General features: G+C 59.0%; 3 protein-coding genes across 3 annotated transcripts in view; 2 read left to right on the top strand and 1 right to left on the bottom strand.

Annotated features, from left to right (window-relative positions):
* The window catches only part of ANKRD11 (ankyrin repeat domain 11), a 111,911-nt gene extending 98,760 nt beyond the window's left edge, over window positions 1-13,151 (top strand). Inside the window, exons 9-13 of the mRNA XM_032231194.1 lie at window positions 737-7,446; window positions 8,682-8,780; window positions 8,881-9,024; window positions 9,873-9,965; window positions 11,195-13,151. Of these exons, the coding sequence (XP_032087085.1) occupies window positions 737-7,446; window positions 8,682-8,780; window positions 8,881-9,024; window positions 9,873-9,965; window positions 11,195-11,380 (7,232 nt within the window). The 3' untranslated portion in view covers window positions 11,381-13,151. The remainder of the gene's footprint in view (window positions 1-736; window positions 7,447-8,681; window positions 8,781-8,880; window positions 9,025-9,872; window positions 9,966-11,194) is intronic.
* A 3,600-nt stretch (window positions 13,152-16,751) lies between these two features.
* SLC22A31 (solute carrier family 22 member 31) lies at window positions 16,752-20,963 on the top strand. The gene is made up of 9 exons (XM_032231458.1): window positions 16,752-17,164; window positions 17,297-17,400; window positions 18,131-18,285; window positions 18,612-18,780; window positions 18,892-19,037; window positions 19,243-19,351; window positions 19,493-19,707; window positions 19,969-20,080; window positions 20,394-20,963. Exons 1-9 carry the CDS (start codon window positions 16,802-16,804, stop codon window positions 20,800-20,802), a joined length of 1,782 nt encoding a protein of 593 aa, XP_032087349.1. The 5' UTR covers window positions 16,752-16,801; the 3' UTR covers window positions 20,803-20,963.
* A 77-nt stretch (window positions 20,964-21,040) lies between these two features.
* LOC116517970 (cadherin-15-like) overlaps window positions 21,041-22,929 on the bottom strand; it is a 2,538-nt gene continuing 649 nt past the window's right edge. The window contains exons 2-5 of the mRNA XM_032231168.1: window positions 22,869-22,927; window positions 22,258-22,394; window positions 22,010-22,165; window positions 21,041-21,788 (exon numbers count right to left, since the gene is read on the bottom strand). Coding sequence (XP_032087059.1) covers window positions 21,591-21,788; window positions 22,010-22,165; window positions 22,258-22,394; window positions 22,869-22,927 — 550 coding nt within the window. The 3' untranslated portion in view covers window positions 21,041-21,590. The remainder of the gene's footprint in view (window positions 21,789-22,009; window positions 22,166-22,257; window positions 22,395-22,868; window positions 22,928-22,929) is intronic.

The raw sequence follows: 22,929 nt of genomic DNA, 5'->3' as shown, positions 1-22,929 counted from the left end.
GCTCTGTACAGAAGCAGTTCTGGCATTTTATGTATGAAGTTGGAGCAATAATGGAATAAGAGACCTTGAATTAGTATCCTTTCTCTAAGCTGCCAATTTCATCCCTGCCAAGACCAGGCCGTCTCCCCAGCCGGCCCAGAAATGGTTCTTCCCAAGCTCTCCTCACCCTAGGAGTGAAGAGTCTGTAGCAAAGGGATGATGGCTCTCCCGTTTACAAAGCCATCGTAGCGGTTGCTGAGATAAATATGCATTGAATCCTTTTAGAAGCCCCTATAAATATTAAGTGGCAGCGCTCTGGCCTTGGCAGCCATGGAAGCGAAGCCTCAGGGATGGCGGCCTCTCTGTCTGCTGCAGAGGCTGTGCCCGTGGGCTCCTTGAGGGAGGCGAGGGCAGGGATGCACCACGTCTCTCACCCTGGATTGGCACTGCGGCTGCTGGAAAGGCAGACGCCCTTTTGAAAGCAACGGACGTTGTCCCCAGCAACAGCCCTTCCTAGATTTGCCCCCTTTCTGCCCAGATGCCCCAAATGGATGCCAGCCCTTGAATCCCTGCGCAGCTTCGGCCTTTTACCCCCTCTCGGACCTCTGCATAGGTAGAGCAGCCCCAGCCGTGCTTTGCGCACGGAAGATAGATTGTCCACTCGGGTATTGTGAGCAGATGCCTGTGGGGAACGCTGCTGAGTGCAGGTGTATGTAGGGGCCGCCCTTCACCTGCCTTGGTGCTCTTGCCTTTGCAGAGACTTCGGAGGAAGAAGACGCTCCGTCGTTTGCGCCCTCCAGCTCCATTGATGGCAACAACACGGACTCGGAGTTTGAGAAGGGCCTGAAGCACAAGGGGAAGAACCCGGAGGCCCCCAAGGCGACCACCCCCGTGAAGGACGAGTACGAGTTCGACGAGGACGATGAGCAGGACAGGGTCCCCCCAGTCGACGACAAGCATCTGCTGAAGAAGGACTACAGGAAAGAGACTAAACCCAATAACTTCATTTCCATTCCCAAGATGGAAGTGAAAACCTACACTAAAAACAGCACAATCGCACCAAAGAAAGCCGCTCATCGCATCCTTTCCGACACGTCTGACGAAGAAGACGGCGCCCTGGCGGTGGGAGGGGGGGAGAAGCTGCGGTTAACCACCCACCCCAGCCCCGGCAGCAACAAGGCTCGAGAACCCCCCAGCGCCAAGCAGCAGAAGGAGAAGAACAAAGTGAAGAAGAAACGCAAGAAGGAGGCCAAAGGCAAAGAAGTCCGGTTTGGCAAAAGAAACGACAAGTTTTGTTCCTCCGAATCTGAGAGTGAAAACCTGGAGAGTGAGGAGGACGACCGAGACTCTGTACAAAGCCCCCCCACCTGCGCCAAGGACTCCAGGCTGGTGCTGAAGGAGTCCTCCCTCTTCAATTCCCTCTCGGCTTCCTCGGCCTCCTCCCACGGCAGCCTGGCCTCCCAAAAGCATAACTCGGCCCTCACAGATCAGCACTCCAAGCATTGGCGGACCGACAATTGGAAAACGGTTTCTTCCCCGGCCTGGTCGGACGTCAGCTCCTTATCCGATTCCACCAGGACCAGGTTGACCAGCGAGTCAGATTATACGTCCGAGGACTCCAGCCTGGAGTCCCTGAAGCCTGTGCGGAAGAAACCGGAGCCCAAGAAGCGAGCTGCTGCAGTGGTGGTGGTGGAGAAGAAGAATTCGTTCCACGGCAACATCGACGGGGCGATTCCAAAGCTGGACAAGGAGGGCAAGGTTGTAAAAAAGCATAAGACGAAACACAAACACAAAAACAAGGAGAGGGGCCAGTGTCCTGCCAGCCAAGACATTAAAATAATCAAAGCCTTTTCTTTTGATTACGAGGACTCCAAGCAGAAACCCGAAAAGGCTTTGATGGTAGAGACTGAGAGCCCCGTTGAAAACAAGCTCAAAGCACTAAAGCATGAGAGGGAGCACTTCAAGAAAGAGGACAAATTCCTGAGGACTAAATCGGAGGAGAAGGAGTGGCTGATTAAAGAGGAAGCGGGGAAAAATTCTAAAGAGGAGAAATCCTTGAAAAAAGCGAAGGAGGCGAGCAAAGACATCGGCAAACCCTTCAGGGAAGAAAAGGCCGGCAGGCTGGAGAGGGAGAAGCCTACGAAGGAGAAATCTCCCAAAGAGGAGAAGCCTCGGACGCACAAGGAGGACAGGAAGAAGAAGTCCAAGGACAAGCACTTCAAAGCCGAGAAGAAAAGCGAACCGAAGGAAGAAAAACCAGGCAGAATCGAGAAAGAAAGACCGGCGAGAGAAGAGAAAGAAAAATCCAAAAGGGACAAAAGTTACCGAGAAGAAGCGCCGTTCGAAGACTTCAGTAATAAAAACCAGTTTTTGGAAAATGAAGATACAAAGTTCAGCCTTTCCGATGACCAGCAAGATCGATGGTTTTCAGATTTGTCATCCGATTCCTCTTTCGATTTCAAAGGAGAGGATAGCTGGGATTCACCAGGGAGAGATTTCAGAGAAATAAAAAATGACAGTGTGGCAAAATTAATAATTGAAACAGTAAAGGAGGAAATAAAAGACAAGAAACGCGAAAGCAAGACAAAGGACAAAAGAGACTACAGTGAAAAGCGTAATGAAAAAGACACATTTCTTAAAAAGAAAGAGAGAGAATATACTGAGCGGAATTCTGAGAAGAAGAAGGACCAAACCGAGAAGCATAAAAATATTCCCAATTATCTGCCCGAAAAGAAAAGAAAAGATTCTGCTGAAAGTTTTAAAGAGAGAAAAGAAAAGGACGGCAGTGAAATTAGAGAAAGAAGGGAATTGCCTGATAGCTCTAAAGATAGAAAAGAGGTTAAAATTAAGCAAGAAGACTCTTACAGGGATGAGTTTAAAGGCTACGGCTGCGAAGCATTTTTCAAAGAAAAACCTGACCCTGATTTCGGCGGAAAAAATACAGAAACCTGGGAAAGGCACCACTCGGGAAAGGAGAAAAAGGATGCGCCAGAGAAGGACAAGAAAGAAAAATCAAAAACAGAGAAGTACAAAGAAAAATCCAAAATGGACGATAGGGAGAGAAACGAGAAGACGCCGTCCGAAAAGAACCCAAGGGACAAAGAACTGGAGAAAAGCTTTAAAGAGAAAAAGGACACAAAGGAGAAATACAGAGATCCACACAGCAAAGACAAAGAGAGGAAGACTTCCTCAGATCAGGCGAAAGACAAGAAGGAGAAGATCTTCTCTGGGGATCGGGAGGACTTCCACGAGAAAAAGGAGGAGAAAAAAGCCAGAGAGCGGAGCTGGTACAACATCCTCGACATTTTCACCGACGAGAGCGAGGACGAAAAGGACGACTACCCTCTGACGGGGTTCAAACTGGGGGACGGCCTGGAAAAAGAAATGCACCGGCTGCAGGACAGTCTGCCAGACCCAGAGGACAGTGCCCTGGCCGAGAGAGACCTTTATGTCCCCGACAAGCATCGGAAATATTCCTCGGACCGGCAGCCCCACTCCGGGGAGAAACCTAAAGAGAAGGACTCCAAAGAGAGAAGAAAGGAGAAGGGGCTGTCGGAGGGAGGGAAGGAGAAAAAAGACAAGAGCTCCCTCGAGAAACACAAGGAGAAGAAAGACAAAGACCGGAAAGAGCGAATCTCGGTGGACTCTGGCCAGGAAAGGAGGACTAAGCAGAAACTCCTGGAGAAGGCAGACAAGAAGCATGCGGGCGAAGAGAAGGCTAAAAGCAGACACAAGGAAAAGCTGGACAAGGAGTACAGCAAGGAGAAGCGTTCTTCCAAGAGTGGGGAGGCAGAGAAAAGCTTGCTGGAGAAGCTGGAGGAAGAAGCCCTCAATGAATACCGAGACGACTCCAACGACAAGATCAGCGAGATCTCCTCGGACAGCTTCACCGACCGGGCGCAGGACCCCGTGCTCAGCAGTCTCTTCGAGGCCTCCGGCCTTTCGCTCGCAGAACCCTCCGAGGAGAGGCTCAAGGAGTCGCTGCCCCTGCCTTGCCTGGTGGAGAAACTGAAGGAGAAGGAGAGGCACCGACACTCCTCCTCTTCGTCAAAGAAGAGCCATGAAAAAGAGAAAGCAAAGAAAGAAAAAGCGGAGAAAAAAGACAAAGCGGATGAACTGAAGGACTCCGGCAGCAGGAAAGAGGGCACCCAGTATGAAAAGGAGTTTGCCCTGGATGGGGACGGATTCGGTGGTGCCTATAGCACGAAAGCCGAGGCTGAAGAAGAAGTGGACAAAAACACGGAGTACTTGTTTTCCGAGAAGAAGGACAGGAACGAATCCGAAAGAGAACTTCTCCCTAAGAAAACTGAAAAGGAGAAAACGTGCAGCTCCAACGCCTTCAGTGTAGCCAAAGAGAAAAAAAAGAGAGACCGGCACAAGGAGAAGTGGAAAGACGAGAGGGAGAAGCACAGAGACAAACACCCCGATGGACTCTTTAAGCACCACAAGGAGGAGCAGAAGTTTGCCAAAGACAAGGAGGCGTCCCAAGTGATCTGTCTCAAGGACAAATCCAAGGAAGAGGCCTCCAAGCCGAACGACCTCAAAGCGAAGGAAAGGCTGAAGGAAAACCAGGAAAAGGAGAAAGCCGACTGTCTTAAGATGAGCAACGGAAATGATAAAATTGTCCTATCCAAAGAGGGCGGTAAAAAAGATGTCAGGCCCCGGGAAAAGCTTTTGGGCGATGGGGACCTGATGATGACCAGCTTTGAGAGGATGCTCAGCCAAAAAGATATTGAGATTGAAGAGCGCCACAAAAGGCACAAAGAGAGAATGAAGCAAATGGAAAAGATGAGGCATCGATCTGGGGACCCCAAATTGAAAGACAAAGTCAAAGCCAACGAGGAGATGCGCAAGAAGAGCCTGGATTTGACGACCAAGAAACCACTCGCTCTCGACTCTCAGTTAAAAGACAAGAAACTCAAGGACCTCGGCCCACTAGCTCCCATAGCCTCTCCCGAGATCAAGGCCCAGCCTGCCGTGGGGCTGGATTCCAAGGACTGGATAGCTGGCCCCCAACTGAAGGAAAACCTACCTGCTTCTCCCAGGCCAGACCAGCACAGGCCGACGGGCGTTCCCACCCCGGCCTCAGTGGTTTCATGCCCAAGCTACGAAGAGGTGATGCAGACCCCACGGACTCCATCGTGCAGCAACGAAGATTACACGGATGTGATGTTCGACTGTGCCGACTCTCAGCATTCCCTCCCCATCTCCACTATGTCCATGAACGCCTGTTCCCCGTCTTTCTTCGACAGATACTCAAATCCTTCGAGTGGGTTTTCTGAGAACCCAAGTCAGACGCCAACGAGGCTCTTCCCCTCTACCAATCTCCATCGGTCTATCTCTGTGGACATTAGAAGGGCACCGGAAGAAGAATTCAGCCTTGGAGATAAATTTTTTAGACAGCAGAGTGTCCCAGCCACTTCTAATTATGATTCTCCGGTCCAGCCCCTAACGGAGGAGAAGCTGCCTCTTCCTTCTGTGCCTACTGAGAAGTTCCCGTGTTTATCTCCGGAATATTATTCACCGGACTATGGAGTCCCATCGCCCAAAGTGGAGGCTCTGCATTGCACCTCCGGAACTGTTAGCAACGTTGTCCAGTCCCCCGAAAGTGTATTTTCTGGGTTGCAGGCCAAGTCCTCCCCGTCTCACAGAGACGAGCTGCTGGCCCCGTCTGTAGAAAGCGCGCTCCCTCAAGATCTGGACATGCCTTTGGATGCTACAGAGGACCAACAGGCAACGGCTGCCATCCTGCCCCCAGAGACCAGCTTCTTGCCCCCGATTGAGGAGAGCGAGTTTGACTCTGGCGTTCCAGAGCAGAGCAGCACGGAGTGGGAGCCCACACCAAAGAAACCTCCTCCAGTGCCACCCGATTTAATTGGCGACCCTCCTGAACATCCTGTGAGCTGGTCGGTGGGGCCCGAGCTGCTTCTGAAGTCTCCCCAGCATCGCCCCGATTCCCCAAAGCCTTTCTGTCCCCTAGATATCGCGCTCCCCAGCGCGCCGGTGCCCTTCATTCCTGCAGAGACGCTCTACCCTGGCTCCCCTCCCTCCTACCCCCTTTCGGTCATTGAGCCAAGGCTCGAGAAAGCAAAAGAGGAGGCGGAAGAAACGGTCCCACCCGAAATGGTGTCTGCAGAGCCACCAGCTCCGTGTGTGGATCCCCCGGCCAGGTTGGAGGCCTTTTTCAGTCCCTGCAAGCCTGTCTCGGAAGACGCCTCGGACGCGGCTTTGCCACCAGCAGAGCCCCAAGTGGAAGCTGCGGATGCCGTTGAGAAGAATTTCTTAGAAAACAGCAGCATCGCTCCCGTAAACCCAGAGGAACCGATTACGTGGCCGGATCCCTTCGCAAACTCTGAGGACGACTTGGACCTGGGGCCCTTCTCTCTGCCGGAGTTGCCGCTCCCAGTGAAAGACGTTCAAGAGATGGAAATGGTGGAGGCCGCCGAAGAAAGCCACCCTGCTGCGCCTTCCGAAGCCATTGCTGCAGCCCTGCTGGACGTGGAGGTTCCTTTGGTGTCTGCAAAGGACCAGGAGGACCTGAGTCTCAACCCAGAAAGCCTCCCGCCTGGTGAGCCCGACCTGCAAGGGGAGGAAAAGAGGCCGGAGGAGGCTTCTGCCAAAGCTGGGCTGGAGATCTGCAGCCCCCCAGAGCAGAAGACGGGAGAAGACGCGGAGGCCGCCCAGAAGGTCCAGGATGCCGCACCGGCAGATCTGGGGCAGTTGGAGCCTAAGGAGGTGGAGGCCGCTGTGGAGGAAGCCGCCTCTGCTGCTCTCGTGCCCAGCGATGCTCCTCACGGCTGTTTTAGCCAAGCGGACGGGACGGAGAGCCCCGAAGTTCAGGAGGCTGCCAGGGGCACCAGCCAGGCTGCTGTTGCTGCTTCTCAGCCAGAGGTTCCCCAAGGGAACGTCCAGTCGGAAGCTGCAGAATCGGCCCCCAAGCCGATTCCCGAACCCCCAAAGGCTCCCAAAATAGAAGAGATCCCACAGCGGATCACCAGGAACCGAGCCCAAATGCTGGCCAATCAAAACAAGCAGAACGCGGCCGCGGCGGCTGCTTCCGAAAAGGAGTTCCCCCCCGCTTCCGCTCCTTCCACCAGGGCCAAGGGGGGGCGCGTGGCTGAGGAGGAGGACGCCCAGGCGCAGCATCCGCGGAAGCGGCGCTTCCAGCGTTCCAGCCAGCAGATCCAGCAGCAGATCAACACCAGCACCCAGCAGACCCGGGAGATGATCCAGCAGACCTTGGCCGCCATCGTCGACACCATCAAGCTGGAGGACATTGAGCCATACCACAGCGACCGGTCCAACCCTTACTTCGAGTACCTGCAGATCCGGAAGAAGATCGAGGAGAAGCGGAAAATCCTGTGCTACATCACCCCCCAAGCGCCCCAGTGCTACGCCGAGTACGTCACCTACACCGGCTCCTATTTGCTGGACGGGAAGCCTTTGAGCAAGCTGCACATTCCCGTGGTGAGTAACCGTCCTCTCCGCCACTTTCCCTTTGGAGCAAGGGGGGCAGCGGCCCTCGCTCTTCCTGCTGGCCAGGGCCGCCCCACTGCACCCCACCCCCCCAGACCCAGGGCCGCCTTGGGGAAGCAGTTGCCCGTTTTCTGGGGCCTCCGTTGTTATTTTGACCCGAGGCCCTTGCTGGAACTTGAGTCCGGGGAGGGGAGGGGCTGCACTGCAGCAAGACCCGTCTGAAAGTCCCGTGAGGGGCAGGGAGGTATTGCACCAGCCAGGAATGGTGAGTTTGAAGAACGGGGCCTGGAAATTAAATTACAGTAGTAGGGAGCATGGAAATTCTAAACCCACATTGGACAAGTTGCCAGGAATAACAGCAAGCCCAGCTGTCCTCAGACGGAGCTGGTGGTGGCTCTGTGTCCATGGGAGGGTGGGAAATCCGTTTCTACAAACAGCCCCCTGGCCGTTCAGAGGGAGGAGCGGACTCTGGGGTTGGCTTCCATCGTTCTTGGCAGTTCCACATCAGGGGAATCTGCCAGTAGAAATCCATTTGTCAGGAGGCATCAAATTTTAATCGTTGGCCTTTTCTGATGTAGAAAGCGAGAGAGAAGGAGAGGAGGAGGAGGAGGAGGAGGAGAAGAGAGAGGAGGAGGAGGAGGGCTGAAGTCTTTCTAGTTTGTAGTTGGGAGAGGCGGCTCCGGCACCTGCTTCCTCTCCCTCCACCCGGGGTCTCCTGCTGGAAGGCCTCTCTGCCCACGGAGCTCAGGAAGGCTTGAGATTGGGGAAGTCAGCCCTGCCTTTGGGCAATGGCTCTCCTTTTGCCCACAGCAGTGATGGGGAGGCTGACCAGGGCCTCTGGGCCGGGAGTGGGGCGGTTGAGCAGTTCAGACAGGTCCCAGTGCCCTGGTGTGGGGTTGGGGGAACAGCATTCAGACGTGATGCATGGAAGGTAGGAACAGCCTGTGTGGGAATCAGGGCGGTGGGCCCTGGGGGAGCCCCGGGGGAAGCTACGTGCTCCCGAGGGGAGGCCGCAAGCCCCGTGCGCTGCGCTCTGCAGCCTCAGTGGGCGGGCGTTGGGTTCGCCTGGGAGGGAGGTTGAGTGGGCAGCGTCTTCCTCCCCTCTCTGGCTGGCTCTGCCGCTGCCCCAGGCACCGCTCCGCCCGTCCGCCCGTCTGGCCAAGTGAAGGGAGTCTAGCCAGACACCCCCCCCCCCCAGCAACCCTCCCGCCTCCTCTGCCTTCCAGATCGCCCCGCCCCCGTCCCTGGCCGAGCCCCTGAAGGAGCTCTTCAAGCAGCAGGAAGCCGTCCGGGGGAAGCTGCGGCTCCAGCACAGCATCGAACGGGTGAGTGCCCCCCCCACCCTGGCCTGGGTTGCCCAGTGGGGGCGGGTGCAGGGGTGGGCGTGGCCTCCTGGTGACGCTGCCCCCTCTCCTCCCTCCCCAGGAGAAGCTGATCGTCTCGTGTGAACAGGAGATCCTGAGGGTTCATTGCCGGGCAGCCAGGACGATCGCCAATCAGGCCGTGCCCTTCAGCGCCTGCACGATGCTCCTGGACTCGGAGGTCTACAACATGCCCCTCGAGAGCCAGGTGCTTCTCCCCTTCCCCACCCATGCGCTGGACGTGTGCCAGGACACCACCCCGCCCTCCTCTCAGGGCCCCGGCCGGGTTGAGGGGGCTTCCAAAGGAGCGCTTGGGGGTCAGAGGGGGGAGGCAGCTGCCGCATTGTCCCCCTTCCCTCAGAGCCCCACATTCTCCACAGCCCCCACCGGTCCTCTCGCTCCAGAAGGAAATCCACCCCTGGCTGCAGGTGATCTGTGCAGAGCCAGGCTCCACCTCAGATTGCAGGTCTCCCTGCCCCCCCCCCCCGCCCCCTCCCCCAGCTCTGTGACGGGAAAGGCTGGAGACCGAGGGAGCCTCCTGCTCTGCTTTGCGGCAGAGGAGCCGCACAAGAGGCTGCGGCTGCACAGAACAAGGAGAGCGGCGCCTCCTGCTGGCCACTCGCTTTGAAGCAGCTCTTCCTGCTGGCTATAAAGCTGTCGTTTCGGTGGGAAGCTGAGTGGTGCATTGCAGACCCCCCAAGCACAAAGCCGGGCGGGGGGGGGGGGGTTATTAGCTGCCTGCCATACTCGTCCGGGGCCTGATTTGCTCCCCCCACTCCAAGGATTTCCTGCTCTTTTCTACCACAGAGACAATGCTGGGCTCTGGGTCTCAGCTCAGTAAGGTTGGGGTGGGGGGAGCACATCTCTTGCAAAGGGCCCCTGGAGGGGCATGCTCAGAGCCCGGAGCCCCCAGGTGGGTTGAGGGCAATAAAAGGTCCCTTACTCACCTCTTGGAGACTCTTCTGTGGGAAAGTGTGTGCGAGAGAGAGAGAGAGAGAGAGAACCAACTTTTAAGCCTCTCTTTCTGCCACTTCCCTTCCTCCTTTTATCTCTCAGGGAGACGAAAACAAATCGGTCAGAGATCGTTTCAATGCTCGCCAGTTTATCTCGTGGTTGCAGGACGTGGATGACAAATACGACCGGATGAAGGTGGGCAGGGAAGCCAGCGGGGCTGGGCAGGCGGCACCATTGGCTGCCTCAGTTATGCCTGGAGCCCCTTCTGGGGGGAGGGAATGGGGGGCGGGGCGCACCTGCTGCTGTCCTCAGATCTGCTCCTGTCCTGCTGATGAGACCCTTAATTGCTTTCCCCCCCCCCTTCCCATCCTTCAGTGGCTGCCTGGCTCTTTGTCCTCTGGCCCAGCAGTTTCTCTTTTCTGGCTCACCTCCTTCAGCCAATCTGTGGCTCTTCCCTCTGGCAGGGAGGCCTCCGCAGAGGCAGGCCCAAGACAGACAGCTCCTGCTCTGACTTGATGGTCCTCCATGCCATCCCTTGCTCCTCCTAAAACATGCAGAAAGAAAGTAGGTGGTCTGTGACGGGGAAGGTTTACATCCAGATAATAGGGAATTTGCAAATCTCTCCGTCTCTTGGGAATGAATCAGCTGATCCCAGGCCAGGATTGCCTGATCCCCTCGAGAGTTTTGTAAGAAACCTTTATCAACAATGCAGCCTCCATCCCTTCAAAACGAAGGGAAACAAACCTTATCCGGCCACCTACGACCATCCTGGGGGGATCCCAGCAGCCTTTGATAAGAGCAGGAGGCTAAATGTAAACCCACACAGCCCCCCCACAAAAGGCATCACGTGACCCGGGAGGCTGCCACCAACTCCACGCCAAGCACCCAGATCCTGATCACGTGGCTCTGCTACCACAGTTGTAACTGTGAGGACAAGTCGTAAGTCACTTTTTTCCAGCATCGTCATAATTTTGAACGATGGCTAAATGGAGGGTGATATAAGTCGAGGACTCCCTGTATTCTTACAGCATCTGCTTTTGAAGCAGCTCATTTGCACAGCAGACACCAGCAGAAGCCAAGGAACCCCGGAAGCCGTCCCGGTGGCCCCCGAACGGCCCCCCTGAAGGTCCCTTCAGGCCCAGAGCAGAAGCTCCTCTCCAGCGCAGGGAATCCTGCTCGTCACTGGACTCGAGATCTTGAACTCTCGGTCCAGGCACCTTCCTCCGTCCCAGCCGAGAGGGGGCTTCTCCAGGGGATGGGGGCTCTCCCCTTGGGCCTTCCCCCACAGCTGCCCCCCCTAGACTCCCCCTTGGGGGAAGGGGGACCCTGAGGCCAGGGGGTGGGGGGAGTTTCTCAGCCCCTGGGCCTGGCACATCCGCCTTCCCCTTCGCGCACTCAAGCCCCTCTCCTCTCTTCTCATCCAGACGTGCCTGCTGATGCGCCAGCAACACGAAGCCGCAGCCCTGAACGCAGTGCAGCGCATGGAGTGGCAGCTGAAAGTGCAGGAGCTGGACCCAGCCGGGCACAAGTCGCTCTGCGTGAACGAGGTGCCCTCCTTCTACGTGCCCATGGTGGACGTGAACGATGACTTTGTGCTCTTGCCAGCATGACAGGGCCCTGCCGGCGGACGTTTTCACTGCAAACTGGCGCATGGGTGGGTGCCCACCCCCAACTCCCCTCTGCAGGATGGGTGTAGGTGTTCACACACACACGCACACACACACACACGGACACACACACGGACACGACCGCTTGCTGATGAATCCCCTGTCAGCCGAGGAGGAGGAAGCAGAACATCTGGGAGGAGACCATGAGTGGCAGTTTCTTCGTGGAGCCCCAGGCGCCCCGGGAGCAGCGGAAGGAGAGGCGCAGCTCCTTCCCCACCATCCTCCGCGGCAGGAGCAGCCTGGGCACAGCGGCAGGCTCAGCGCCGGTGGTTGGAAGAGACTGGATGGGGGCCAGGGCACCCTCTCTCTCGGGAGGGGCGGGGAGCTGCAGCTGCCGCCAAGACTCGAAGCCGCCGCAACAGCCTTCGGCGCACTCGCAATTTCTGCCGTTCGGAGCGCTTTGATTCTTCCATCGGCCTGTGGGTGGACCCGTCCCCCCGAGACCCTGCAGGGCTAAACTGTCAGGGGGCGTGGAAGAGACCGGCTGCCCCTTTGGTTCTTCTTGCAGCCGGGCATCCAGAAGGCACCCAACTCCACTCGGGGGGCGGTGGAGAGTCTCCCCCCAACGGACCGGCAACGTGGGGCACCTTTTGAGCAACGGAGCCCGGGGAGGGAGCCCCCCCCACACACACAGAGACCAGAGGCGTAAGTGGTGCAGAGCGAGGACGGTGCAATTCTGTTTTGAAGTGGAGTAAAATCCATGTGGTTTATATATATATATATATAAATATATATATATATAAATATATATTTTCCTTTAACCTTGGGCATTTTGTTTCTCTTTCTGAGACCATAACTTGAAAAAAGAAAAAGATAAAACACTACAAGAGCCAATACTCCTATAAAGAGAAATTGTATCCCTTAAAAGCTGTACAGTTTTATATACATTAACAATGTACTTTTTTGCTGCCTTCTAGATAATTTATTTTGCAACACATTACTGCACAGTTGTAAATAACTTATGTACTGTAACATCACTTTCAGTCATGTGTAAAGAAATAAATTAATTAATTAAAATGATCTTTGTATGTATAGTTCCCCCAGGCAGGAGCCCCCCCCCTTCCTCCTCCTTTCCAACCCGGGGGCCGGGCAGCTCCTCCTGCCCCCTGCAGCAGAGAGGCTGGCCGTGGGCTCCCCCTGCCCCCTGAGCTCAGCTGAACCCTGGCTGTTCTCTGGCTCCACATCCCACCACAGGTTGATCTCGAGAGAGCTCCGAGCTCCCCTTGGGGGCCCGAGGAACCGGCAGCTGCTCTAGGCACCTGTGGGCAGAGAGAGACCCTTCATGGGGCAGGCTAGGCTGAAGGGGCCCCAAGTTGGCCCAACTTGGCCCAGTTCCAAGTTGTGGATTGTCGAGTAGAATTTGGTAACCAGGAAGTTCCGAGCCGAGTGTGCCGGGCTCAGCCCTCCCATGAACGGCTGTCCGCTTGTGGGCAGAAGGAGCAGGGTGGCTCTTGAGAGCGCGATGGGCCCACAGAGTCCCTGGGGCAGGCAAGGAGGGCAAAATGGGGCCCTTCCTTCTTTCCCAAAGCTTTTGCCAGGAGGGCTGCTCTGGTTTCGTGGCCTGGGAAGACTCAGCTCTGTCGTTCACACCTATAGAAACCTTTGGGGCTGGCTGCTTCTGGATCTGGATCTGGACTGGGTTGGCCACCTTGAGCCTTAGGGAATTGCTGCCTAGCAAAGACTGGAGGACTCTCCTCCCCCCCCCCCCCAAATGCAGAAGTAAATTTCCAAAGGCAAATTCTGTAGCTGGTGTGGAGGTTTATTCCTCCTCTGCCTTTTGGCAACATACAAAGGGATTCAGAATGAGCGGCTGGCACAGGCGGGGGGGGAGGGGGGCATCCTTGCAAAGAGGGTCTTCACTGCTCTGCCATTCAGAATCTGGACTCTGGTGGTGAGTTAATTGGGGGCAGAGTCTGGGAGAGAGTGGCAAGGAGAAGCTGGCGGAAGGGAGTCCTGGGCCGGCTCCCGCGAGTGGAGGAGGCTCATGTCTCGGCTGGGGGGGGAGGTCATTCCCCCCCCCAAGCGTTCAGCCAGCGAAGCCCTTCTCTGAGGCAGGTGGCAAAAGCCTTGCCCTGAGAGCCAGGACACTCGGGTAACTGCTGGAAAGGGCAGGAGGTGGGCCGTTTGGCCAGGGCAGCTCACCCAGGCTCCCCTCAAGGCTGGCCCGCCAGCAGGGAGGGTCTTTCCGGCCCAGCGGCTGCATTGGGGCATCTGCTGGCTGGCAGGTTCATGCCCATGGAACTCCCCCAGGTACATGGTGGGGGGGAGGGTGGGCAGGTCCCATAAGGAGCCTTTGGTTCTTAGCATCCCCGGTCAGGAAAAGCTCCTTTTGGGACACAGAGGAAATAGAGGGAAGCCGCCCTGATTAAAACCGGACAGGGCTCCATCGGGGGGTGCCAGCCGAGCCTTCACGGACTGGGGATTTGGCCTCTGAGATGGGGGGGGGGGGCACCTGTGTCCTGCTCTCTGATCCTGGACGGAGCCAAATTCTGGTTGAAAATGGGGTTCTCCCCCTTTTGTCTAACCAGCAAAGTAATTTTGAGTGGGGTTGCTAGCGCTGGGCCACCTCCAGCATCTGCTGGTGGCTGATGAGCTCCAGGTGCAGCTTCTGCAGGAACCTGCATGTGTGGAAGGATCCGGGGCATCCAGAAGCCTTTTTCCTGCAGGGGACGGGGTCCCATCGTATTGCAAAGCTTTCTGTCAATAATGGGGAAACGTGGTTTAGCTAGTTCCCTCTACTCCACCCGTATCCTGGGGTTCCACCTCTGGGGCTACAGGGATCCGGCTGTCTTTCTTTTCTTCTTGATGCCGATGGAAACCCCCCCCCTCCACCCTGAATCCCGGCAGAGGCCTCGCCCTGTGGGGGACCCCTGCGTTTGTTGATTTGGACACCGGTGTAAATAGCCCCCCCCTTGTCCAATCGCTTCTCCCAGACAATTGTATATATATACATGTAAATAACTCTCACAGGTCAATTCACACCCTTTTCTTTGTACTCGTGCAACTTGCATAGAATGTGGAGTTAAACAGCAGCAGGGTGCATTGTTTGTAATGTAATCATGTATTTTTTTATTTTTTATTTTTTACCAATGTAGGTTGTGTACATATAGTTTGTCAGGGCTGCCAAGGGCACCGTCAAACTGCCCTTTAGCTGTACAACTCCCTGCAGAAAGAGGCAAAGCAAATACAGGTGTTATTTTCTATAGTTGCATGTACAGAGAGAAGTGCAGAGATGCTGTTGTCCCTCAAGAGAGAATGTTCATAAATAAATCTTTTTTTTAAAAAAAAAAAAAGGACGGTGTGCTTACGGCCTCTCTTGATTTTCTGCTGCTTCTCAAAATGTTTCCTTCCGCCTGGGGCCTTCCCAAGCCTTCTTCACAGAGAGGAAATGAAGGAGGAGCAAAGGTGTATCCCTCAAGTGAGATTTTCACCCAAACCTACAAGGTTTCATGCCTCTTCCACAAGGCGGAGGAGCGTTGGCTGTTCTCAGGCTGACGAGGAGGAGGAGGAGGAGGAAGTGACACGGAATCGAGCAGTCTGCCTGGCAGAATTTTTCCTGAGTAACACACTGGATTCAAGGCAACCTTTCAAGGCATCCAGCTGCCTCGGCGCCTTCTCCAACTCCGTTCTATCGGCTGCTGGCGTTGTCTTTCTCCCCACCACAAAAGCTCACCTTGGCTCCGAAAGGGAGGCAGCCTGGGCTTTCTGCCAGTTCTTGAAATTTGATAAAAGCTTCACACAAAACACCCCTTCAAAAGTTTTCCTCTTGTTTCTGTCCCCAGATTATTTTTCCAGATCAATCCTGGAATCTTCCAACTTCTTTTGGCTTTTTTTTAATTATCAGGCATGGAGGGAGCAGAGGCCAAAGTCACTGGATCCTTTCCCCAAATTGTTCAGCCCAAAGCTTGTGTGCGTGTTTGCAAGATGTACTTGTGGCTTCCGTGTCCCCATTATTTCTAAATACGGAGAAAGGGTCCTGTCGCAACTCCCCTCTTTTTTTCCTAAACTTTTAATCCAAGAGGTTGAGAAGACTGAAAGGTCCCACTGTTGGGGGAAGCGGCTGCCCCTTGACTGGTAGAGCCAAGATTGCCATCTGGGCTCATGTGATCTATCGTGGGGTCCGTTAAAGACCCCACATCCTTGTGCAGCCTGTTGAATTGGGCTGGTTTGAACAGTGACTTCCTTTGTGGCCAAGCGGTTGTGCTGCTGCTCTCCCTGGATAAGCTCTGGCCCACAGAAGCCACAAAGGGCACCGACGCATTTTTTAGAAAACAATTTGAAGAGGGGGGGACTTGAAATAAAAGGTCGGCATGACGTCACATGATAAAAATGCCCCCCTGTCGCCCCCACCCCAAAGTGCTTTTGCACCACTTGCTCAAAGGTGACCGGGAAGAAACCACTTGTTGCAAGAGCGGAAGGCAAACAGAAGAGCCCTTGGAGGCGTCCAGAACAGCCTGGAGAGGGTGAGGTCAGGCAGGGAAGTTGCTCAACTGGACTGAGCAGGTTTTTCTCCGCTGGGCAGCTGCTGCTCCCAGTCCAGGAAAGGCCCTGCCCCGCTCAGCCAACAATGAGAGGCCCCACGGAAGGCGGGGAGGAGGAGGAGGAGGAGGAGGAGAGCTTTCCAGGCCTCTCTCGGCTGCAACTCGCCGCTGCACAAGCAGGCAGCCTGTCCCCCCCCCCCCCAAAAAAAACCCCTCACGCCCCCGTTAACAGGGCAAATCTGCCATTGAAGTCGCAGCCCCCCCCCCTCTTGGAACATGCAGCCCCGCCCCCGAAGGAAGGCCAGAAGCCGGAGGAAAAAAGTTCCCTCCCCGAAGGCAGCTGTGGGCACGCGGGGAGGGGCGGCTGCGGCTGACCCCTTCCCGGCTCTGGGCAATTTTGTCCTGGCTCCGGTCTCCTCTGGGCCAAGCCGGGAAGAAAGGAAGCAGGGAGGCTGGGAAGAGCAGACGGCAGAGCCGGCCAGGGGCTCCCGGGAGAGTCTGGGGGGCTGGGAGGAAAAGGGGGCCCGCGGGGGGCAGCCAGGCCTTAGGCTGCCGCTTCGCCTGCTTTGAGAGACCCCCAGGAAGCGGCAGCTCCGCTCCGGGCCAGAAGGGGGGGAGGCAGGCGGGGCCACCTGGAGCGCCCGGTGTGTGGCTGCCCCAGAGCCACCTCGGGGCTTAAGCCGGGGGGGGGGGCGAGAGGGCCTCTGAGCGACTGCAGAGCGCCCTGGCAGCGGCGCTGGGTCCGCGGGGCTCCCTTTGGCCCCGGGAGAAGGCAGCGCCCGCCCGGCCCGTCGCTCGCCGCAGCCGCCCACCGCCCCGCCCCGCCCCGGCCGGAGAAAGGCCGCCGCCGCCGCCCCGCCGCCTGTGTTGCCGGGGGAAGCGCATGGACTTCGAGGGGCAGGTGCTGCGGCGGGTGGGCGGCTTCGGGCGGCGGGCGCGCTTCCTGGCCGCCGCCTCGTGGCTGCCCAACGTGGCCCTGGCGCTGGGACTGGCCGCGGGGCTCCTCCTGGCCGCCGTCCCGCCGCACCGTTGCCGGCCGGACCCCGCGCTGCTCCCCGCCGCCCTGCGCAACGCCAGCGGCCCGGAGCTGCTCAACGCCTCGGCGCCGCCGGGCAGCCGCTGCCTGCTCTACCGCTACCCGCTGCCCGGAGGCGCCCCCGGCCCGCCCAACGGCACCGGGCCCTGCACCCGCGGCTGGCAGTACGCGCTGCCCGCCGCCGGGCTCCGCTCCACGCTGGTCACGCAGGTGGGTCCCTCCGACGGCTCCCTTCGCCCGGCGCCGTCCCGGGAAAGGCGGCGGCGGCGGCGGCGGGGATTAGGAGGGGCGGGGAGCCCCGGCTGAGCTGCGGCTTCTCTGCTGACGCCGCTTCCCCCGCAGTGGGACCTGGTGTGCGCCAAGCATTGGCAGGTGCCGCTGGAACAAACCACCCACCTCTTGGGATGGCTGCTCGGCTACGTGGCCCTGGGGGCGGCCTGCGACAGGTAAGGCGGCGGCGCTGCTTCCCCCTTGAGCCTTTGGCGGGCCCCACAATGAGGACTGGCCGCTTGGGCAACCAGAGGCGGCTTTTGTGCAGCGTTGCACAAGACCCGTTCTGTGGGTCTCCGGTGGGGCCGAGGCGGCTGCTGGCACCTGCCTGGGAGGCGCTGCTTTCCCGGAAGGAGGTCTTGTTTCCATCCCTCTTGATAAGATGATTCACTGGAGCGGAGCAATGCCGTCCCGGACCCACCTTGGATTAAAGGCCAAGTATTTCCTCCTGCTCTTCGCCAGCCCTCTGGGGGGAGCTCCCTCCTCCCCACACGGAATCTTGCCTGTAGTTGTGACCCTGGACCTCTGATGCCCACTATGGGGGGGGGGGATACCCACAGGCCTGAATGCAGACAACCCCCTGCTGCAAGTCTTGGAAGTTGCTTTCAGGGGCCGCAGAGGAGCAGCCCCAGGCAAAGAAGGCGCTCTTGGATAAGGCCTTTGGGGGGAGCCTTGCTGTAAAATGAACTTTGTGAAACCTGGCATTTTTCTGGGCTCCCTGGACCAGAAGGAGCAGGAGGTTGGCAGCCCCCATGGGGCCCTTCAGTAAACCCGCCCAGGGGCTTGTGTTGCTGGTTCCAACAGAGGCCAAAAGAGTTTGCTCCCCTGGACCTCCGACGGGGTCAGGCGCAGCCTCTTCTCCTCTCCTTTTCCTCCTCCCTTCCTCCCTGCTCTCCTCTCCTCCAGGTTTGGCCGTCGGATCATCTTCGCCCTCTCCTTGGTGCTGTCTGTCCCGCTGGGCTTCGGCGTGGCCCTGGCAGCGGATTACCTGATGCTGCTGGTGATGCGGCTGCTCTTTGGGGCCGTGCTGGCGGGCGCCTTCCTCTCCCTCTACGTGGCCCGTGAGTCCCTCCCGGCTTCCAAAACAGCCCGGCTTTAGGCCCAGCTGCCCAGGCCGATGGGATCTGTGGCCTTGGAACAAGGGGGCTTTGGCCGGTCCCTGGTTTGGGGCTTCCCTGGTCCTGAAACGCAGCTCCCTGGGGAACTGAGTGGCTTCCATGGAGGTTGGCGGATGCCCCGCTTCCCCTGGGCAGGCTTGGGAAGCAGACGTTCCCCTGGCTGAACGGCTTTGTGGCCTCTGTTGGCTGCTGAAGCCGGAAGCCCCCAAGACCCCCAGTGAGACGGAGGCCTTTGGTCCCGTTGATGCCCTCCCTCTGCTGCTCCTCAGGCCTGGAGTTGTGTGACCCTCCCCACCGGCTGATGGTCACGATGAGCGCCAGCTTCTTCTGGGTTGCTGGGCAGTTGTTCCTGCCGGGACTGGCCGTGGCTGTGGCCGAGTGGCGGATGCTCCAGGGCGCCATCACACTGGGACTGACCCTCCTGGCTGCTTGCTGGTGGTGAGTGTGCTTCTAGGTCTGGACGCCCAGAGGGTGAGTCTCCCTTCCTGGCCTCCTTTAGGGAGCAGCAAACGCGGCACACCCAGTCACGCCCGCTTTCTCCCCTCCCAGGTCTCCTTCTCTCTTCCCTGAGTCAGCCCGGTGGCTCTTGGCCACACAGCAGCTGCAGAGAGGCAAGCGGGCCCTGCTGGACCTGGCCAGGGGCAACGGGGTCAGCCTTGAAAATGGCTCCCCAACCGGGGAGACCCTCCTGGCAGGTGGGTCTCCTGCTCGGCCTCTCAGGCGCCTTCTGGATGCCGCTGGTTTAGTTGACTGGAGCCCATCCTGCACCCACAGACTGGCAGCCCCAGGGCGGAGTCCATCAGAGGGGAGGGGGGTGGGGAAGCTCCCCTTGGCGCCCCAGAGCCCCACTTGACCAGCCAGCCAGTTGGGCCTGGGATCCAGCTCTCCTTTTGTGCCCAGAGATGGACGGACAGGCGGGAGGCGTCCCCAGAGCAGCGTATCGCAGCATCTGCCGGATCTTCAGCACGAGGGTCATATGGAAGAACAGCCTCATTCTGGGCTTCACTGCGTAAGTCCTCCTGGGAAGGGGCAAGCATGGGCCTGGGCGGACCCTCCTCCTCTTCCCCACCAGCTGCCCTGGGGACCCTGTGTGACCCTCCCTGCTGGCCCCCGGACAACCTGCGGACGTAACCTTCCCCCCCCCCCCCCGGTTCATCGGGAGCGGCATCCGCCACTGTTTTGCCCGCAACTTGGCTCCGTACGGCCCTCGCTTTTACTTCCCCTACTTCCTGCTGGCGGGGAGCGAAGCGGTGGCCGTCCTCTTCCTGTGCCTGACGGTGGATCACTTTGGCCGCCGGGCGGTCCTTCTCTTTGGCACCATCCTGACTGGCATCTCCTCCCTGCTCCTCCTGGCCCTGATGCAGTGTAAGGAGACCCGGCTGCCGGGGGGGGGGATGGGGGCCCCACTTCCCAGGAGGGGAGCCGATCCTGCTCAAAGGTCCCGATTGTTGTGTTGCTGGGCCCTGTGAGGGGCTTCCCTCTTCCTAGAACTGGCCTTGCCCAGATGCAACTTGGCTGGCTTGCTTGAGTCGCCTGCGGAGGTTTGTGTGGCAGGGAGGCGATTTCCCTCCTAAGGGCCGAAGGACACCTGTCCGGCCTCTCAACCAACCCTGTCCCCTCCCCCAGATCTGATGGCATGGCTTGTCTTGGCACTCTCCATCCTGGGCATTCTGGCATCTCAAGCTGTTGCTGCCCTCAGCATCTTCTTTGCCAGCGAGGTGCTGCCCACTGTGGTCAGGTGAGGAGGCATCAGCTGTCCCTGCATGGGCAGAGACGGGCAGGCTGGAGCCTGGCGCTGAGCTTCCGGTGAGGTTGGAGCCTTGCCCAGAGGCCACAGGGGCCGATTCCTGGTGGGCTTTCCCAGTGAGCTTTGGCCGGAGGCTGCTTTCCCTCGGGGGATCCGTGCTGGTTCAGTGGTCCGGAGAGAAAGGCGGGGGGCTCTGCCCAGGGGCCACGAGGGGCTCGCTGAGCTGGAGCCCCGGAGGAAAGGGGGTCCTCCCACGGTTGGCAGGGGCCTGGCTGCTGCCCAATGGGGCTCTTTTGCTTTGCAGGGGGGGCGGGCTGGGCCTCATCCTGGCTGCACACACGCTGGGCCAGGCGGCCACCCCCCTGATGGACATCCAGCCCAACTGCGGCTTCTTCCTGCACCACGTGGTCTTCGCCTCCTTCGCCGTCCTCTCGGTGCTCAGCGTCATGCTGCTCCCGGAGACCAGCCAGCGGCCCCTGCCGGACTCCGTGCAGGAGGGGGAGAGCCTGCACCGCCCCCCCCTCTTCCACCCCAGACGCCGTCACAGACGCCGCCAGGACCAGCTGCCGCTGCTCTCTACCCACGCGGGCGCCAGCCCCTACGACCCCGAGAGCTACGCCCACCTCGTCACGGCCACAAAGAAGATGCTGGGCAGCCGCGTGGGGGCCGCTGGCGCTGGGGGCCAAGGCAGCCCCCTGTGCCCACAGACCTGAGAGCACGGCAGCAGCCAGAGGAGAGGAGCGCTGCTGGGCCTGGGCTGCCAAGGCCCCCACAGAGGAAACGTTTTCGGCCCCGGGGAGATCTGGTGAGGGGCCGGAAGAACTGGGTGCCCCCTTGAGGAAAGACTGACCCAGCCCCCCCCCTTTCTTTGCAAACATGCAATAAATCCCATGCTGCCTTTAGACTTCATTTTTCTTGGGGAGTTTTATTGTCAGCCACAGCAGGCACTGCTCCCCCCCACCCAAAAAAATCCTGCCCTCTTCCCCTGCTGAGACCCCCAAGCGCCTCCTTCTTCTGGCTGGAGCCCCCTTGGCACTTCTGCAGCCTTGGACTGGGCTATGGGGGGAGACAGCCAGGTTTGCCCCTTAGCCCAGAAGCTGCTCTTCAGGATGGGCCCCTGGCGAGTTCTGGGGCGGGGAGGGGAGGGGGCATCACCGCTGGCTTCTCCCCAGGGGCTCTTCAGTTCCCTTGAGTTTTTCTCACCCAGCCGCCCTCCCTTTAGGCTCTCGTGGCCCCTGGAGGTGGCTGTCGGGGTCCCGGCTGGGGGAAAGAAGGGGGGCCTTTGGGGGCCCTGGGAGTCTCCTCCAGCAGCTGCCAGCAGAATCTCTGCCTGGGCTGCCCCAGCTGCAGTTGGCAAGCGAGCCGCTGGAAGGGGCCCTGCCTCTCGGGGGACGTGAGAAGCAGCCGGGCACGTGCCCCACTTGCCAGCCGGGAGGGCGATGCGGCTGCCCAAGCCAGGTTGGTCAGCTGTCCGGTCCGGCCCTGCTGCTCCTTCTGCCCCCTACTGGCCATAGAGCTCAGCCAGGCGCTGGAACCGCGGCCCCCATTCCTGGAGGTAGTCGTAGTCCTGGTCTTCGTCTCCCAGGCTGGACTGGAGGGAGCTGAGGGAGCCGCTGGCCGAACAGGCCCCCTCGTAGTCGTAGATGAGGGCCGTGTCATAGGGGGGGACGCTGGGGTCGCTGTCGGCTGCCTCCAGGCCCTGCAGGGGACGCAGCAATGAGCCTCCCGGAGGAGAGGGAATCCCAGGGCCAGAAGGTACCCGAGAGGTCCTCTAGTCCAGCCCTTCTGCCCTCCCCCTCAGCCGAAGGATCCACGGCCTGTTTCTGAAATCCTCCAGGGACGAAGCAGCCGCTCAGGAGGCAGATTTCGGAAGGGCCGGGCAGGGCTCCCCCTCCTCCCACCCTCCTGGCCGCTTTGCACCTCATTGATGAAGTCCTCAATGTCGGAAGGGCAGCGCTGCAGCTGCAGGGGCAAGGCGTAGCCGTGGGGGGCGTCCCTCCTCCGAAGGGGCTTCCCCCAGGGGACCGGGGGGCCAAAGAGATCAGGGTCACGCAGCTGGGAGAGATCGTAGGCGTCCTGCGGGCAGAGAAGGGGCACCGGTCATCACGATCCCATCGCTTGGAGGTGGGGAAAGGAGCCCCCCCCTGGCTGCCCCCCCCCGGCCTCACCTGGTCCTCCTCGCCACCCCCCTGCTCGTCATAGTTGACTATGTTGTCGCGAAGATCGTCCTGCCAGGAGCCCAGCAGCCCCTTCTGCAGAGCCTGCCGGCGGGAGCACCCCAGTCCGGCCACCAGCAGCACCAGCACTGCCCAGAGAAGGAGGAGGGTCAGAGGCCCCCGTGCCCACCCCCACCCACTCCCAGCCCTCCAGGCAGCCACCACACCGGCCCCCTGGGCTGCTGCTCTTCCTGTGGGCACCCTTCCTCCCCAGACCGCCCTGCCTTGCTCTGCCCATGCCAGGGCAGCCGGGAATTGCAGCCAGCCAATACAGCCCCCACCCCAAATAACTCTCCCATTCACACACACACCGCTGCAGGGAAATGGGGAGGGGGCCTGGGGCACACAGGAGGGTATCTTGGTGCCGGGGTCTTCCTCTGCAGCAGGGAGGCAGAAATGCCCCCCCCCAGGCTCAGAAATAGGAGATGCATCCATTGGATTTGCAGACCCACAAACCTCCCACCTGGACCCTCCACCCCACCCCCCCAGGAACGTGGGGCAGAGGTCCATCTGTGGGGGCTGCAGACCCCCCTCCAGCCTCGACTGAGCCTTCGGGCACTTACGCAGGAGCAGGAGGGCGCTGCAGAGGATGGCCAGCAAGGCGCCCCAACTGAGGCCTGCCCT

This window comes from Thamnophis elegans, chromosome 14 (genome assembly GCF_009769535.1).
Source record: "Thamnophis elegans isolate rThaEle1 chromosome 14, rThaEle1.pri, whole genome shotgun sequence".
In the NCBI taxonomy this organism is placed as follows: domain Eukaryota; kingdom Metazoa; phylum Chordata; class Lepidosauria; order Squamata; family Colubridae; genus Thamnophis; species Thamnophis elegans.
This window is presented reverse-complemented; position numbering and strand designations above follow the sequence as displayed.